This window comes from Zophobas morio, unplaced genomic scaffold, assembly GCF_036711695.1.
Source record: "Zophobas morio isolate AGI-343-1 ecotype UQ-CSIRO unplaced genomic scaffold, CSIRO_AGI_Zmor_V1 ptg000007l, whole genome shotgun sequence".
Lineage (NCBI taxonomy): Eukaryota > Metazoa > Arthropoda > Insecta > Coleoptera > Tenebrionidae > Zophobas > Zophobas morio.
The window spans coordinates 7661347-7678103 of record NW_026972112.1 but is presented as its reverse complement, the minus strand read 5'-3'; the positions used below and the strand labels follow the sequence as shown (position 1 = coordinate 7678103).

Here is a 16757-nt window from a genome sequence, read left to right as displayed (position 1 = left end):
GAGACGCCAAAACTGCTATTCCTGAAATCCCCAAATTGTAACTCTAGAAATTCAAAATCATGAAATTCTGAATCCTAAATTCTTAAGTGTCCGGAAAGCCTGAATTTTGACACTCTAAAATTACGCAACCTGCGGTTCACAGTAAAGCAATGCTGTGATTCTCGAAATCTAAAATGATAAAATCCTCAAATTTTGAATCTTGCGTGGGAAAAATTTTGAATGCTGAATCTTGAAATCTCAAGTCCTTAAATTATAAATCTTGACGCTTTGAATCCCGAAATTATGGAATCCAAAATACACGGTCGTGAATTTTAAAACTGACTGTTCTGAAACGCAGAATAGTTACTAAAATCCGCAGTTGAAAAATTTACAATCTTGAAACTCCGAATTCTGTAATTCTAGATCCTTAAATCCTGAACATTTGAAAACCTGAAATCACGAAACCTAAAACAATAAATCTGAAATCTTAAAACTGTAAATACTGAAATCCTTAATTTTAAAATCCTCAAGTTATAAACCCTGATATTTTGACTACTGAAATCCTCAATCTAGTAATCCAAAGCCATCAGGATACGATATCTGAAAAAGCTGAGAGTACGAATCGCATTCCGGAAATTTACAACTCCTAAACGTCCATCTTAAAATCTGTAATGCTCAATTCTGGATTCCAAAAGTAAAATCCAAATTTTGAACTCTCTCCGTTTCACAATTTGTTAAAGTAAAAGAACATAAGTAAATAATAAATAACTATATATAAATATACAGGGTGATGAAAAAAAGGCGCCGAAGCTAATTGTCATGTTGGAAGTAATTTTTAACTGTAGAAGAAATCGAAAACAAAAATTAATTTCATTGCATTTTAACGAAGATGTAAGCTTTCCTTTTTTGGTAACAGAAACCTATAGGATAACGAATTTTATGATAATTTATTTGTTAGCGTCTACATTTTGATGCAATTGATAATAACTGCCACAAAAACAAACAAATAACCTCTTGAAACCAATTTTATTAAAGATATAGAAGTACCAATTCTCGACCCCAAAGAAAATTTAGCAATCATGCAACATTGTTGCGAAACTGTAACATCTTTCGTGCTGATCGAAATATTAACACTAGTACAAAATTACGGGGCGGTGGTGTATTAGTAGCTGTTAACAAAGCTTTTAATTCTTCTATTGTTATGTATGGTCAAAATGTGGAAAGTGTATATGTTCGTATAAACACTAATAAATTAAGCCTAATTGTTGGGGGTGTCTACATACCTCCTGCATCTGATATTCATGTTTACAGTGATCACTGTTCTGAATTAGAATCTGTTTATCAAAGATTTCCAAATTGCGACTATATAATTGCGGGTGATTTCAATCTTCCCTTTCTTATTTGGGACAGGAATAAACTTACTAATCATTTGGTTGGTTCTTCTAAGGATTGCAATGACGTCTTAATTTCTACTTATTCTTTTTTAAGTCTGGATCAGGTTAACACTATCCCTAATAATCGTAACGTTTTCCTTGATCTTATATTTTCAAATATTACTAACTTACAAGTAAACGCCGCCGTTGATACAATCTTTGATAACAGTGTCCATCACATTTCGTATTCGTGGTCTCTTCCTAATTTTTGTGTTTCCGTTCTGTCTTCTGAAATTGAAATATTTGACTTCGCTAATGGGAATTATCATCTACTTAATGATTATCTGGCTTCTGTGGATTGGGAAAGTTGTTTTGTTGGTCTGGATGTGGATGATAAAGTCTCAGTTTTTTATGGTATTCTCTTCGATGGCATCAATAGATTTATTCCAATAAAAACTGTTAAACTGAATAGTTCATCATATCCTAGATGGTTCAAAACTGAATTAAAAAATTTGATTCGTAAGAAAAAAGCAGCTCATTCAGTTTTTCGTAAATCGGGCACAATTGAGGATTACCTTTATTTTAGATCGTTGAGGGATCATTGCAAAGAACTTAATACAGATCTCTATAAGTCATATTTGACTAGAGTTAACAATAGTTTGTCGAGTAACCCTCAATACTTTTGGAAATTCATGAAGGATAAAAATAAATGCGATGGTATTCCAGAAGAAATGGTTTTTAATGAAGTACGTGCAAAAGGTGGAAATGCAATTTCCAACTTATTCGCTTAGTTTTTTTCTTCTGTATATGAAAAGAACAATAGAAATTTCAACCTTAATTTTGTTCCGGATATGGAAGTAAATGATTATGGTTTAAAGGTGTCTATTGCTGAGGTGTTTGAGCATATTTCCCAAATAAAATCTTCCTCCAATTATGGTCCAGATGGGATTCCAAGCATTCTCTTAAAAAACTGTGTCTTCACAGTTTCTTTTCCATTGATTTTGTTATTTCAATCGTCTCTAAATGAATGTAAATTTCCTAAAGTTTGGAAAAACAGTTATATTATCCCTATCTTTAAAACTGGTGAACGGAATAGAACTGATAATTATAGAGGAGTGTGTAACCAATCTGTTATTGCAAAGATTTTTGACTTCATAGTGTCTAAACAATTGCAGTGTATGTCGTCCTACATAATTTCTGAAAAACAACATGGTTTCGTTAAAAATAGATCAACTCTGTCGAACTTAATTGAATACTATTCCTTTCTTAATGATGTTTTTGCCAATGAACTTCAAGTTGATGCTGCATATACCGACTTCTCTAAAGCCTTCGATAAAGTAAATCATAAGTTGCTACTTTTTAAGTTATCCAAATACGGTTTTAATAACAACACTATAAAGTGGTTAGCGTCATTCTTAAGTGATAGGCAGCAACAGGTGAGAACTGGGAACGACTTATCTACTCCCTTTTCTGTAACATCGGGGGTCCCACAAGGTTCACAATGTGGTCCTATTTTGTACCTGTTATTTATTAATGACATAACATCTTGCTTTCACAATTCGAATTTTTTATTATATGCTGACGATTTAAAGCTATTTAAATCTGTTCAGTCTATGACTGACGCAATGGAATTGCAAGATGACCTTAATAGATTACATGCATGGTCTTTGAGCAATTTACTACCTCTAAATCTCAAAAAGTGTTATGTGATCTCTTTCCTCAACTCTAAATCATTGGTAACTTTTAATTATCAGTTAGAAAGATCTGTCATAGCTCGTGTGAAAGAAATCAAGGATTTAGGCGTTATAGTATGGAATCCATATTATAGAGTTGACTGTGATCTACTAGAAAAAGTTCAAAAGAAGTTTCTTCGTTTAATTGAATTTAAACTTAATCGTACTCATCATCAAGGTGATTACACTTGGATTTGTAGTTATCTCAATATAAACTCTTTAGAGGATAGGCGTTGTATGTCGGATGTTTGCTTTCTCCATGGTCTCATAAATGGTAACATTGACAATTCCTTATTGTTAAGTAAGTTAACGTTCTTAATTCCTGCAGCCAATAGTCGTATTACGCGTAGTTCAGTGACGTTCAGAATTTCTGCATCTAGTACCAACAAAACTAAGAATCATCCTATCTTAAGAATGATGGAGACAGCAAATTATCTGAATAAATATAACGATTTCGTATTATTCAACAGTGGTAAACACGAGTTTAAAAGAAAACTAAAGCGATTATTTCCGACACAATTTTTAGTTTAGAATGCTATTATTTTTTCTTACTTATGTCTTCTGATTTTAGGCATTATAAACAGTGTAATATGAATATACAGGGTGTCTCAGAAATAAGTACATTAATTTTAACCAGTAACAGAACTTGTGAAACGGAACAACTTTTTTATCTAGCATTTTTTCGAAAACTCAAGTCAAATTTTGAATTTTCCCACCCATATATTCACGAGCCGTCGATGTGCACCTTAAATAATAACTTAAATAATAACAACACTACAACAATGAAGAAGGTACCCTAGCAACCGTTTTGACACTGACAATCATTTTTATGTCAATGTTTTTATTAAACGTTGTCTCTTTAAAGTTTGTTTGGCACAGATTTCTAATTTATAAACGAAATGTGTTAAATAGCTTTGTTTTCAAATCTGGAATGCACCGATATCCTTTTAACGTACGGTGAAGCTCGGGGAAACGGCCCAACGAATTTTTTCAGAAAACCTCCCAAATCGTCGTCTGCCAAATGTGCGCAGTTTTAAGAACGTTGCAGCATTTTCGAGAGTACGGATCTTTCATACCTGCACCTCAGGATCGGGGTAAGTTACGTAGTAGTAGAATTGCTAATATTCAAGAGACTGTTTTAAAGAGTGTCGAAGCTCGACAGGGCACTAGCACGTATCACTGTCTAGTGTGATGTATCGGAAAGTAGTATTTGGAGGATATTCAGAGAACAAATATACCCCTTTCAGGACCAGAAAGTTCAGTTATTGAAACTAACACATTTACCACGTAGGCAAAACTTTTGTGAGTGAGTTAATAAAAAAATAAACGAAAAAGCAAATTTTGTATCTCTTATACCATCAACTGATGAGATCGGTTACACGAGGGAAGGTGTTCAACACCCACATTTGGGCCGATGAAATTCCGTACGCCATTAGGGAGCAGGATTTTCAATTTCTCTCTAAATGTTTGTCACATTGACAAGATTAGGAAAATACGTATCCTAGTAACTGTTTTTGACCATAAATTATTAATTATAATAATTATTAGTGTCCATGGGTGACTGAGGATCCATAGGCGGGTAACCTTAATTGGGATATAACTTTAACAATTTTTATCTTGATAATTAAAAAGTTCTTGACAAAACTCTACTAAAAAAAGTTGTTGAGTTCAATGAGCTCTATAACTGATTAAAATTAATGTACTTATTTCTGAGACACCCTGTATATATTTTTTTTATCTGTTCTCATTTATATTGCTTATTTTTCTTATTGTCAAGATGAATTAATTAAGCAGTTTAAGTTTGTATACTTGTATATTTGTTTTATGTTCTATTATTGTAATTGGAGTTATCCGCCAATAAAATAATAATAATAATAATAATAATAACATTGCGAACTTTCTAGAATATTCATTGTTGGAAACCTTATCAGCAAATCTACATAAATCTCTTAGAGAATGTTTTACGCAAATTTTGCAAATACTCCTATTATAAGATGTTTGGTTCGTACCCGGTTAGACACTGTGAGCAGCGTGCTCTTCTCAGTATTGTTAATGAATACTCTATGTTGTCAAGAAGTAACTTAAGTTGCTTAATATTTTTACAAAAAATTGTAAAAGGAGAAATATCCTGTGCTAATTTATTAACTGAGGTACAATTTTATGTTCCAAGACTAAGTTGTAGAGTACCAATAACTTTTATTATAATGTACCTAACAGTTTCCATCACTATAACTGTCCGCTCTTAACATGTTTTAGGCTATACAATTGTCTTGGTGTTAAATTAGATATATTTCATGTCAAGCTTACTAACAAAAGTGTAAAACAAACAATTCTTTCATATTATTCCTAATTAGGGTACAAATTTTCTTTAGTTTTCTTTAGTTTATGTTTTCTTTCATTTGTATTTGTATTTATTTTATTTTATTTTATTTTGTTATGTATTACTGCCTTGTGTTTCCACTGTAGACGTATATGTCTGTTGGAAAATATATATTATTATTATTATTATTATTATTATTATTATTGTTGTGAACCATAGTAACAAGACAATACTTTTATTTTCATTGTTATTTTGTTTTGTCACATTTGAACGTGTGTCAATCAAGAATATTCAAAAAAATTGTAATGGAATATACATACAGTTTCAGTGAGTATCTTGACATGGTGCTCTGTTTAGGCACAGCAGCTAATAACGCAGCCGAAGCTGCAAGAGAATATGCTAGACTTTATCCACAACGACGTCATCCAGATGATATATGATAGTTATTAGACGAATGGAGCAAAGATTACGAGAAAATGGTCAAATGATGCCGATTTATGTAAATCGTGGAAGACCGCGTGAAGTTCGTACTCCAGCTTTAGAGGAAGCTGTTTTGGAAGCTATTGAAAATGCACCAGGGCGAAGCATTAGAGGACTAGCACGAGAGTTTGAAGTAGATTATAGAACGATCAAGCTATATTTGCTGATGAACATTATCATCCTTATCATTACATCAAGGGACAAGCTCTTCGTCCAGGTGACTACCCTGCCAGGGTGCAATTTTGCGAATGGCTTCTTCAACGTCATGCAAACGACCTTAGATTTATTGACAACATTTTATGGACAGATGAGTCAATTTTCTCTCAGGATGGTGTATTCAACCAGCACAATAATCACTTTTGGGCAACTGAAAACCCTAAAAAGTATCGATAGATAAGATTTTATATACTTATTATTGGTTTTACCAACGCTGCAAAAGATACAAAGATACATCTATTGATAAAGTTGAAGCTGTAAGCGAGAATTTTTAACTATTAAATAACAAAATTTGTCATTGCGAAATCAATGAATTGTAGATAAGATTTTATCAATTTATTAAGATCAATAAATAATTTAAAAGCCTTTTGTTATTAATTCCGCTCTCAAAAAATGAGTAACTGTTTTGATGTACCTACATCCACTGCGACAATGTCTTGGTCTTATTTTATAAAAATGTGGCTCATTTTCCTAGCTGCAAACCTTCTTGTCCAGCTTATCCTGCTCTAATATAATATGTTTACAAAATATGAATTTGTCAAAAAATATTTCTTAAATTAAAAGCAGAAATATTGAGTAACATCTTTTTATTTATTTTATGAAATCAAGGACATGTGACTCCTGTCTGAGCTGATGGAGCTTATTTTCCTAGTTACAAACCCTCTTGTCGTTTGAAAATAATATTACAAATGTGTATCAGCAAACGTAGTGAGCGGAATTACGAGGACGGTCTGAGAAATTCGTGGCCTGTCAATGAAAGAACACATTTATAAATTTGAAAGTATTTTTACTTTTCTACATAATCTCCCTGGAGCGTATAGTGCTCCAACTGCTGGTTCGTTTTTATGACCTTATACTATTGTGAAGGAGTTAAGTGTTTCACAATAGCCCTCTGCCGTAAGTAATCCAGCGGTCATAAACCGTCAAGGGACCAACTGTCTACACTACACAGGGCCGTATGCGCCCATAAACCTCTAAGATGATTTTATGGCACGGCTATTTACATTTTCAATAGAGTTCCTAATACTTGCGGTAATTGAGATTGCAGTGCCATAAAAACGAAGTCAGAGTTGGACCACTATACTGCACTGGGACTACCGATGCTCTTATGCGATTATACCTTCCCTACAATGGTTTTCTGGAAGGTCTGCAAAATAACCCTCTACAGCTTCAATAGCTTCAATTCAAATTGGGCGCATATTCCAACAAATTATACTATAAATGTAGATACAAATATTTCGTGCTAAAATTCGATTGTATCTAGATACTTTATTTAGATACAAGTCACGGAGGTAGAAGGGACCGGAGGGAAGGTGTCGTGAATTTTGTGACACAGACTCAGGCACCGTTTATGACCCTCCTTGAAATGCGCGCTATGCTAAGCTCCACCCTCTAAATGTTTAGCAGGCGTAACCAGTGGCGGGGCAACATATTTAATGTTGACTACCTTATATATAAGTCTCTAAATGTTATTATGATCTTTAGTTATAATCAAAGTCTATTCAAATTAAAAACACCAACAACACGTCCAGAACTAAAACAGCACAACTAAACTCAAACTCAAGAACGAACAATTGTATATAAACAGCACGTGTTACGTGGTAGTACGCCACTGGAAATCCAAAACCTGTCAGCTGTTGAGTGTAGGAGCGCGTTTGCGTCGGGCTGGCAAGTATTGGCGCCTTGTTCAAATAAGATCATAACCGGTGTCTGACCGGGTCTTGAACGATGCCAGAATCGTTACATTGCTAGCATACGGTACGCTCCCTCCGGTCTCTTCTACCTCCGTGATACAAGTAAAGATTGTCCAGAATTATATGAATTTTATGGACTCCCAAAGTTAATTTGTTTTACAGCCCTGTCCTCTATTTTATTGTACAGCTGAAGCGTTTGCTTGTAAAACTGCCTGTCAAGGAAAACCACCGGATGTTCGCTACGCGGTCGGTCAGGTAGCAAACATACAAATAATAACAAACAACGTTTTATTCATCATCGCTCTCACAATCGCTGTCGCTTAGATTTATAATTAATTCCTTTACAAATTTAGATCTGTACGTTTCCTCAATTTTTATTAGATGGTTTATACAATTATTCCACAATTCGGTATCAATTTTCTCAACTTCGTGTTTAATAAGTTCGACCGTTTCTGCACTAAATTTAGGGTTTTTATTATTTTTTCTAATATTTTTTTTAACGTTGCCCAAATTAATTCAATCGGGTTAAAACAACAATGGTGTGGAGGTAACCTAATTACTTGATGTCCCATCTGTTTAGCAAATTCGTCTATAACAAATGTTTTTTCAAAAGTAAAACTTTTTAATACTTCAATTAATTGTTTTTTTGTATAAGATTCTTCTAAAAAAATGTCTTTTTCGTAAAAAAAATCCATAATTTCACGTTTATTACTGGCAGTGTTGGGAATTTTTTCACTTACAACTGAATGGTAGCTTGCGTTATCCAAGACAATTACACTATTTGGCTTGATATTTGTTAAAAAACCTTTAAACCAATTATAAAAAAGATCCCCTGACATATCCTCGTGGTAATCTGATTTCGCGTCTTTTATTGCTTTCGTTGATACCTGCCAGACTGTCCGGTACACGGCGAATTTGGGTACCGGAAACATCGGCTTTCCCCTGACAGGCTCTTTAGCTGTACAATGAAATTGACGACAGGGCTGTAAAACAAATTAATTTTGGGAGTCCATAAAATTCATATAATTCTGGACAATCTTTAAAAGGAGTCTATGATAAGCGCACGTAGGAGATGATAGACAGAGAGCTAATACATAGAGCTAATGTATTGGAAAGAAATAGGACAAGTTTACGTCCCCACACCACAGCCTCCCTTTCTCTGAACAGTTTGGGATCATAACATAGTACCATAAATAATAATTGACAAAGAGTTCGCAAAGGAATCCAACCGAAATATTTATACAATTGTTTACTACCAGTACAAATAATTATTTTATTTTCTACTGAAAAGCGCATAACTATATTAAGTACTAGATATTATGGAGTTAGGGGTAATCAAATAGAGATTTGAAATTTGGTACTCCGTATTTCGTTCACAATTCACTATTTAACAATGGAAATTAACAATGCAATATTTGGATTCTACAATTTTTAGGTAAAATCAATGACTGCAATGAATTTTGTCAAATGCAGATTTTATATAAAAATAAACAAAAATAAGTTTCTCTATTTCGAAAATATTTAGAAAAAATCGAATCAAAACATCAATAACGTAACATTTATTTTTCATTATACTTAGTTAACTACTTCACCACGCGATTTCTAATATCGTATCAATTTTTCATTTATTTCACATTATGAGTCATTCCCATATTAGGACTTGTTCTGCGCGTGAAATTGATTAAGAAATCTATATCTTAATTATCTCTTAAAAATGTATCTATTATCTGTAATTTTATTGATGTGGAAATATCATTTCTACAAATAAGAATACTACAAAAAATTGTGAACTCTTTTACAGGTATGCAGCATAATGAATCGTGTTCACTAAAATTTTAGAAAAAATAAGTTCAATCATTCCCGAGAAAACATTAAATAAATATGTTACTGTTAAGTAAAAAATTAAATTATTTGTTTATCGAGCAACAAATCTATTTGAAATTTAAATTTGTAAAATTTCGAATCTAATCTAATTTGAACCTCAATCATTCTTAAAAAAAAATCGAAAAATCGAAAGTATTTGTAACATCGATAACAAAAAAAAGAGTTGCACAAATTACAGTTGTTTTTTTTTTTTACTTCAGATTCATCAAAATTGTTAAGTCTCTTTTTTATTCGTTTCACATTATGAGTCATTCCCATATTACTTGTTCTGCGCGTAAAGTTGATTAAGATTTCGTTCCAAACCCCAACTTAACGCTGCAAAACAAAACAGCAAGCGAGTACCTATAAAATGAATAACGGTACTGTGTCGATTTCTGCTTGGACATGGGGCAAATCCGCACTCAGTCTAAACCTGTGGTCTAAATTATGTTTCGCTTCGCTATGGTCTATGAGCCAAACCAGTTCTCAGGTGACGGTATATACTATCGTGCAAGGTTAGTTAATATCTATTAAATGACTTTGCTATCGTGGAACGAAACAGTAACTGTGGAAACTGTAGTGATTATTAATTGTGGAACGACATGCACTTTTAACAACGATTTATTGAATATTATGTACATGTCAATATATATATATACTTGATAATGAAACATTTATGTATTTTTGCGACGCGTGCCCGTTGACGGGTTGTTGGTGACTCTGGTCCGCCACCCGTTCGTCCAGGAAGGCGGTGATGAATAATTTTGGGGGTGGTACCGAACACCCGACGAGAGCCGAGCAGCCGAGAACTCCGGGTGGTACCACACAGTAACTTAACGACGAACATTTATATTTATTTGTTCCTATATTGACAATACTGAGTGCTCGTCTTGGCGCCAAATTTAATTTTTAAATCGGGACACCATAACATTTTTTCAAGCATAAAAGTAAGTATAGCCCCTAGAAAACACATAGTATCGTCACCGTGGAGCAAACCTGGCGGAAACTTAACAAAACCAAAAATTGTTAACACCTTTTGACAGACCGCGAAATTTAAAATAGTTTTATGTTGGATATAAAGTTTGTAGTTTATATATATATAATATATTAATTGACAATTAATTGACTTTAAACAAATAGACCACACCAAGACCACATGACAACAACGGTTTACGCACTGTCAACCACCTGTCAACTCTCTGCTGACACAATTTGTTTCCAAACCAGGGTAATTTTTTGCGTTACCAACTGCATTTGCTCCACTCGTACAACAATGGATGACGATACTATGTATTTCTAGGGGCTATACATAAAAGTTGTACAAAAATCAACAATAACATCGTGACTTAATAGTACCACCAGAGATTGTAACTGTATTGTTCTCTACGGAAGGGCCAACTTTTCTGCTCGTTAGTGATATTGTATTTTTTGTGTTGGCTGCTGATCGTACCTCACTAGAACCAGTTATGTTCTCAAGTAGACTTATCATACGACGAGCTACATCATCAAACACTTCTCTAATTCCCTTTAAAATAAAAAACTTAGTTTTGCTAGCATTACACTCTTTAAGCATTACTTACCTCACCTTGCTGCGCTGAACATTCGTAGTAAGAAGCACTTATACTTTCAGCGTAGTGCTTGGCTTGGTTTTTGGTGACCTAATTTTTTTTTGTTATTGGTAAATAAAATCCACAAAACTAGTACATACATACTTCTCTTTTTTTGTCTAAATCAGTTTTGTTTCCTATCAAACATAAGACCATCGGAGATGCATTATTTTCCAATTCTGCAAACCATCTCTTCATTTTTTCAAAACTCTTCTGTGAAGTGATGTCAAAAACCAATAAGGCAACCTTCGCTTCGCGGTAATACCGAGGAATTATGGAGCAGAAGCGTTCTTGACCGGCGGTGTCCCATAACTTAAATGTTATAGTTTATTTTTTAAAGGAAGAATTGTGTACAATTTTTACGTGGAATTTGAGAGTCAAATCAAAGATGTCACTAATGACATGTTTACAAGTGTAGAGATCACACCCCATGGTCATGTTCCCATTATCCTTCCAAGAATTTTCAATATAACGCTTTATAATAGAAGTTTTTCCCGCACCTAAAAAAATTAAATAAATATCCATATGTCTTAGATTAAATTCCGCAGTCTTATCTCCTTAGAACGGATAGATATCTTGTAACCTTTAAACGCCATTGTTTTCAGCTTGAAAGGGGAATGTTAATTTAGTACTCCTATATTGCAAATATAACGCTCAGACGGCGTTGGCGTCACGGTGCAAACTTTTTTAAATTAAAACGTACCTATATGTTTTTTATAGATTTTCATTTCACCGACATCAAAACGGGAAAATAATCTAGATATATGGAACGGTAAAAGTGTATCGTGCCAGTGGGTACCACTACCTTCTGGCTACTATTGGTTGATTTCATTTACGCAGTTGCGAACTGACATTTCTTATTAGTTCAAATCAATTAATTATATCACGGGCGTACAGCATAAGATCAGGAAACTTAAAGTTTAAAATGGTCTTAAAAAAAAACTGCCGATGTGTTATGTACCCAAATTTGTGGACAACTTACATCCAAAAAGTCATAGAAATAAGTCTGTTACTGACGGAGTTATTACATTTTGTAAATTGTAACACCTGGCAAGCGAAAAAGGTGAGGACTTGACTTAATAGCTTGTAAATAAATATAGATTGTATGTTTATGTTACCTGAAGGCCCCAAAAAAATCACTTTAATAGGGTTGGCCCCCATTTTAAATAACCAACACTGTACTTAAACTATTGAGACTTAATGAATAAACTTGTTATTGTAAAATCAGTTATGTACAGATTACAGTAGAGATTTTATTAAGATAATAAAGTATTCACTATCTCCAATTTACCAATACCGTCAAAGATAGATATCGCTGGGATTTGTTCTATAAACCAAGTAACCCATTTCCAGCAGCATCATCCTACTTTCTGGTCGACTACATTGCTGAAATGATTTTAATTTTTAATGCGGTTGAAGATAAAAAGAAATGTGGTGTCGTGGGACACCAGGTAGGAACGAAGTTCCTTTGGCTAATGTAGAATCGACACAATTTGCAAAAAAAAAACGTGCTCAATTTTATGTAGGTTTTCTTGATTTTTCTCTTAAATTTTGCTGATTAGTTTTTATTTAAGTACAGGAAAGTATTTAGGAAATTCAGTATTTTAGGAAATAATAAATTACGTAAAATAGGTAGAATTATCAAAATATATATATATTTAAATGTTTTGAATTGAAGGGAGAATTTGTTTTAATTATTTAAAAAAATAATCAATAAACTTTTTAAATATTGTCATTAGTTTAGAGGATATCTTTGCTTTATATCGTACCTTTATTGCTTATTTTCATTTTTTTTAGCTGTTTCGCGTTCCCTATCGCTTTTTGATACTCTGCTTTGGTTTTTGGTGGTTTTGCAGTACTAAAAATGATTAAATATAAATAGAATTATTAATAACATGTAGATATATATATTTGGGACAGAATTAACTTTTAAAAAGAAATATTCACACACACGCACACACACACACACACACACACTCACACACACACATATATATATATAATCTCTATGAAGTTTCGTAGTTTTTTTCTCAATTTTTCCGTATGACCCCCAAAACAGCAAGAAAGATAACCTAGAAAACCTTACAAAGATTTTAGTATGTACACCAGTGGCGGCTCGTCATATGAGGCAAGTGAGGCGGCGCCTCACAGCATATATCTTAAGAACAGATTGATTTAATTTATAATTAAAAAAGAGCTTTCAATGCATTTTTAGTTACAAAAATATGTTGAAATGGTAAATCTGTAGATGATTTTTTATTTTTACACTTTCTGCGGACATTTTCCGTTGAATACTGTACGATTCATGCCCCGAATTCTTTAACTGAAGCGGCCAGAGCGTCGGTTCACTTGAGCCAATGAAGCCCAATCACAGACACGGATTTCCATGACTCAGCTGCTATACTCCTATACATGAATTCCCTCGCAACTGAGGCGATATCTTCGATGCTTCTCGGCCAATTTCGGCGGACCCATTAAACCATTTTCCCATTTATTTTACAGAATAGAAGGGATGTAGGGTGCGTGGGTAATTAGCATAAACGTGAATAAAAGTCCAGGAGTTGGTGTTTCGTGTTTTTGTCTCTTTCATAGGTACAGGGTACAGGTGAGTGAAACATGAATCCCGAGTACGATATTGTCATGTTGCTTCTTGAAACGCCGTTTTCACGACGAACCGAGTTAGAACGTCGGTAAATTTTGCTAAATATCGAACAGTCAAAACCGTTAAATTCCATTGATAAGCGACAATGTCATCAGTACTCCAGATCTTTTAAACCAGCCTGGTACGAAACATAAACGGCTCTGCCGTAGCTGTAATATTTATGCTGAAAGTCTATATTGTTGGCCGTGTCTACTCTTAGGCAATGTAAAAAACACATGGACGACGTCTCCGAGATATAACGATTTAAAGAATTTCATTCGAAGTGCAAAGTTACATAAAAGTTCCAAAGTACACATTAAAAATTTCATGGGCTTAAAAGATTTAGAAAGGAACACAACAATTGCCGAATCCCTCCAAGAAAGTGCTAGTTTAAACAAAATTTTGACTTGTAAAAACATTGTTGATTAAATGTGTTATGGGTGTTAATATTATTATTATTATTACTATTATTAGGACCCACTACTGACGGGGAAATGAACGGTATTCAGGCAAGACTTCTATCATTACTGACTACTAAGACCAAGTAATATGCATTAATCACATTAATTTAATTAATTTTATTATTGATAATATTATTGTCAAACTTCTATCATCGCCTCACCACATCAGACAGTCACGAGCCGCCACTGATGTACACACAATATTAACCAATGTAAAATATTTTATATTTATAAATAAACTAATACTTACGTATTTAATTCTTTTGCACTGAATAATTTCCCACTATTATCACTGTCAATTGCATTCAAGTCACTTGTTAGTTCACTTGCCATTGTTACTATATTTATTATTGTTTTGACGATTTGAAATTATATGAAAATAAACGTGGCTACTCACGAGTAAAATGTATCTATAATGTGCGTATTCGCCACGTGCTTGTCCATGAATTCATGAGTATATACTATGCATTGGCGGGGTGGAGTGGTAATAGAGAGAGAAGGGATGAGAGAACGAAAAGAAAGAGGGAGAAAGAGAAAGTTATTATCCACTACTCGCTTGTGTATACGACTGTCGCGCCTGCGCACGTCTCATTTAACTGTTTTATTCCACGGATTTTTCTTACGGTTTTACTATCACATTTGTTTCAGTTCGGTCGCGCGCAGCAAAATCCCTATCTCCTCCAAGCCTGCCGTAAGGAACTTCGTTCCAATAAAGTATTCACAATCTCCAATTTACCAATACCGTCAAAGATAGATATCTCTGGGATTTGTTCTATAAACCAAGTAGCCCATTTCCAGCAGCATCGTCCTACTTTCTGGTCGACTACATTGCTGAAATGATTTTAATTTTTAATGCGGTTGAGCATAGATCGTTGTTGCTTTTCTTGGGGCGAAATTTAATTTTTAAATCGGGAAACCACAACAGTTCGGACTAACCGCACTGCCAAGTGCTGTGCCCATTATACTTAAATTTTCAGTTTCTTCATTTCTTGTACACTTGTTCCCAAACAGTCTTTGCAACCCACGAACTACATCATCAAAAATAACCTCAACCCCCTTTAAATTAAAAAACTTAGTTTTATTTAACATGATGTTCCTACATTACCTGATCTTGCTTTGCTGAACATTCGTAGTATGAAGCGCCTATACTTCTGACATATTGATAGGCTTCATCTCTAGTGACCTAGCAATTTTTTTTAATTTAATAAATAAAACAAAGCGAAAGCAATACATACTTCCCCTATTTTCTCTTAAATCAATTTTGTTTCCTACCACACATAAAACCATCGGACTTTCAACAATTGTTTTTAATTCAGCAACCCATTCTTGTACGCGTTCAAAAGTCTGCTGTGACGTGACGTCAAAAACGATTATGGCGGCGTTTGTTCCACGGTAAAACATGGAGACCACGGATCTTTAGCGTTCTTGACCGGCAGTACCGCATATCTTAAATGTTATGTTTTTTTTGGTTAAATATTGTAAAATGTATCTACCTGTAATTTGATGGGGAAGTTATCTACCACAAGTCTGTGAACGAATAAAGAACCCCCCACGGTTGGTTTTGTGTATTCAGGTAAGATTTTTGAACATAACGAGTAATAATACTGTCAATCAGTAACATATATTGTGTGTTTAGTATACCTTAATTCCCTAAAACAATTACTTTATGGCTGATTGTCTTCATCTTAAACAATTAAAATTAAAGTAAGGTAACCAACACTTCACTATCGATAAAATGTGAAGATTGTGAAAGAAAAATTTATATATAAGATTTTATATATTAAGATTAAGTTATTCACAATCTAGAGTTTGGTTTTCCAGTGCTGTTAAAAGTACATGTAGGTACATCATACATATTGATAAAGTTACAAACTGTGACACCACACTAGTTGTTTTTCTTTCTATTTTTGTTTATTTGATTTTACTTCTATGCATTTTATTGTACTTAAATTGCTCATTATAACTCAGTAACAAGTCTCTGAAAAATGTAATTCTAATAACCTACAATAATTAGATGTATGTAATTTTTAATGGGACAAGTAGAGAACAGTGAGTGGAAGACTTAGGCCCGGTTGTACAATCGCTGGTCAAAAGTGCTGGTCAGCCAACTTGTAGTTACAGTTAACTAATAGTTCCAACTGTTGGTTGGGGAACTAGAAGTTAATATTAAATTTCCTTTCGTTGGTACACAACACTGTACTTGTAAGCATGCGCGGCGAGTCAGCTGTTCGCTCGCATTGTTAATCTGTGTTGTCATATTTTGTTGACGTTTTGAATACACGCGTTATATTAGTTCCTTGTTTTTTTTTATATTGTGATTGAAAATTGCAATAACATTTTCTTTTCATAAAGTTATTGTGTATATTGTCTACAAAGGTATGTAACAATCA

The 16757-nt window shown here is 33.7% G+C and overlaps 2 protein-coding genes and 1 pseudogene across 3 annotated transcripts in view; all 3 read right to left on the bottom strand.

Moving 5' to 3' along the window:
* Positions 1-10820: 10820 nt before the first annotated feature.
* LOC135124404 (uncharacterized) lies at positions 10821-12465 on the bottom strand. The gene is made up of 5 exons (XM_064049452.1): positions 12384-12465; positions 11629-11765; positions 11371-11577; positions 11239-11316; positions 10821-11183 (listed from the first exon to the last, which is right to left on the bottom strand). The coding sequence occupies exons 1-5, from the start codon at positions 12424-12426 to the stop codon at positions 10986-10988; spliced, it is 663 nt and encodes a 220-aa protein (XP_063905522.1). The 5' UTR covers positions 12427-12465; the 3' UTR covers positions 10821-10985.
* Positions 12466-12619: 154 nt separating this feature from the next.
* Positions 12620-16757, bottom strand: part of LOC135124408 (uncharacterized) — a 66324-nt gene continuing 62186 nt past the window's right edge. Inside the window, exon 6 of one of the 2 annotated variants that reach the window (XR_010279785.1) lies at positions 12620-12651. The gene's annotated coding sequence lies outside the window, so the exon portion shown is untranslated. Of the gene's footprint in view, positions 12652-15102; positions 15199-16757 lie in introns of those variants that run through there. The other variant, XR_010279784.1, reaches the window with a different exon arrangement.
* Positions 15271-16757, bottom strand: part of LOC135123907 (uncharacterized) — a 40535-nt pseudogene continuing 39048 nt past the window's right edge.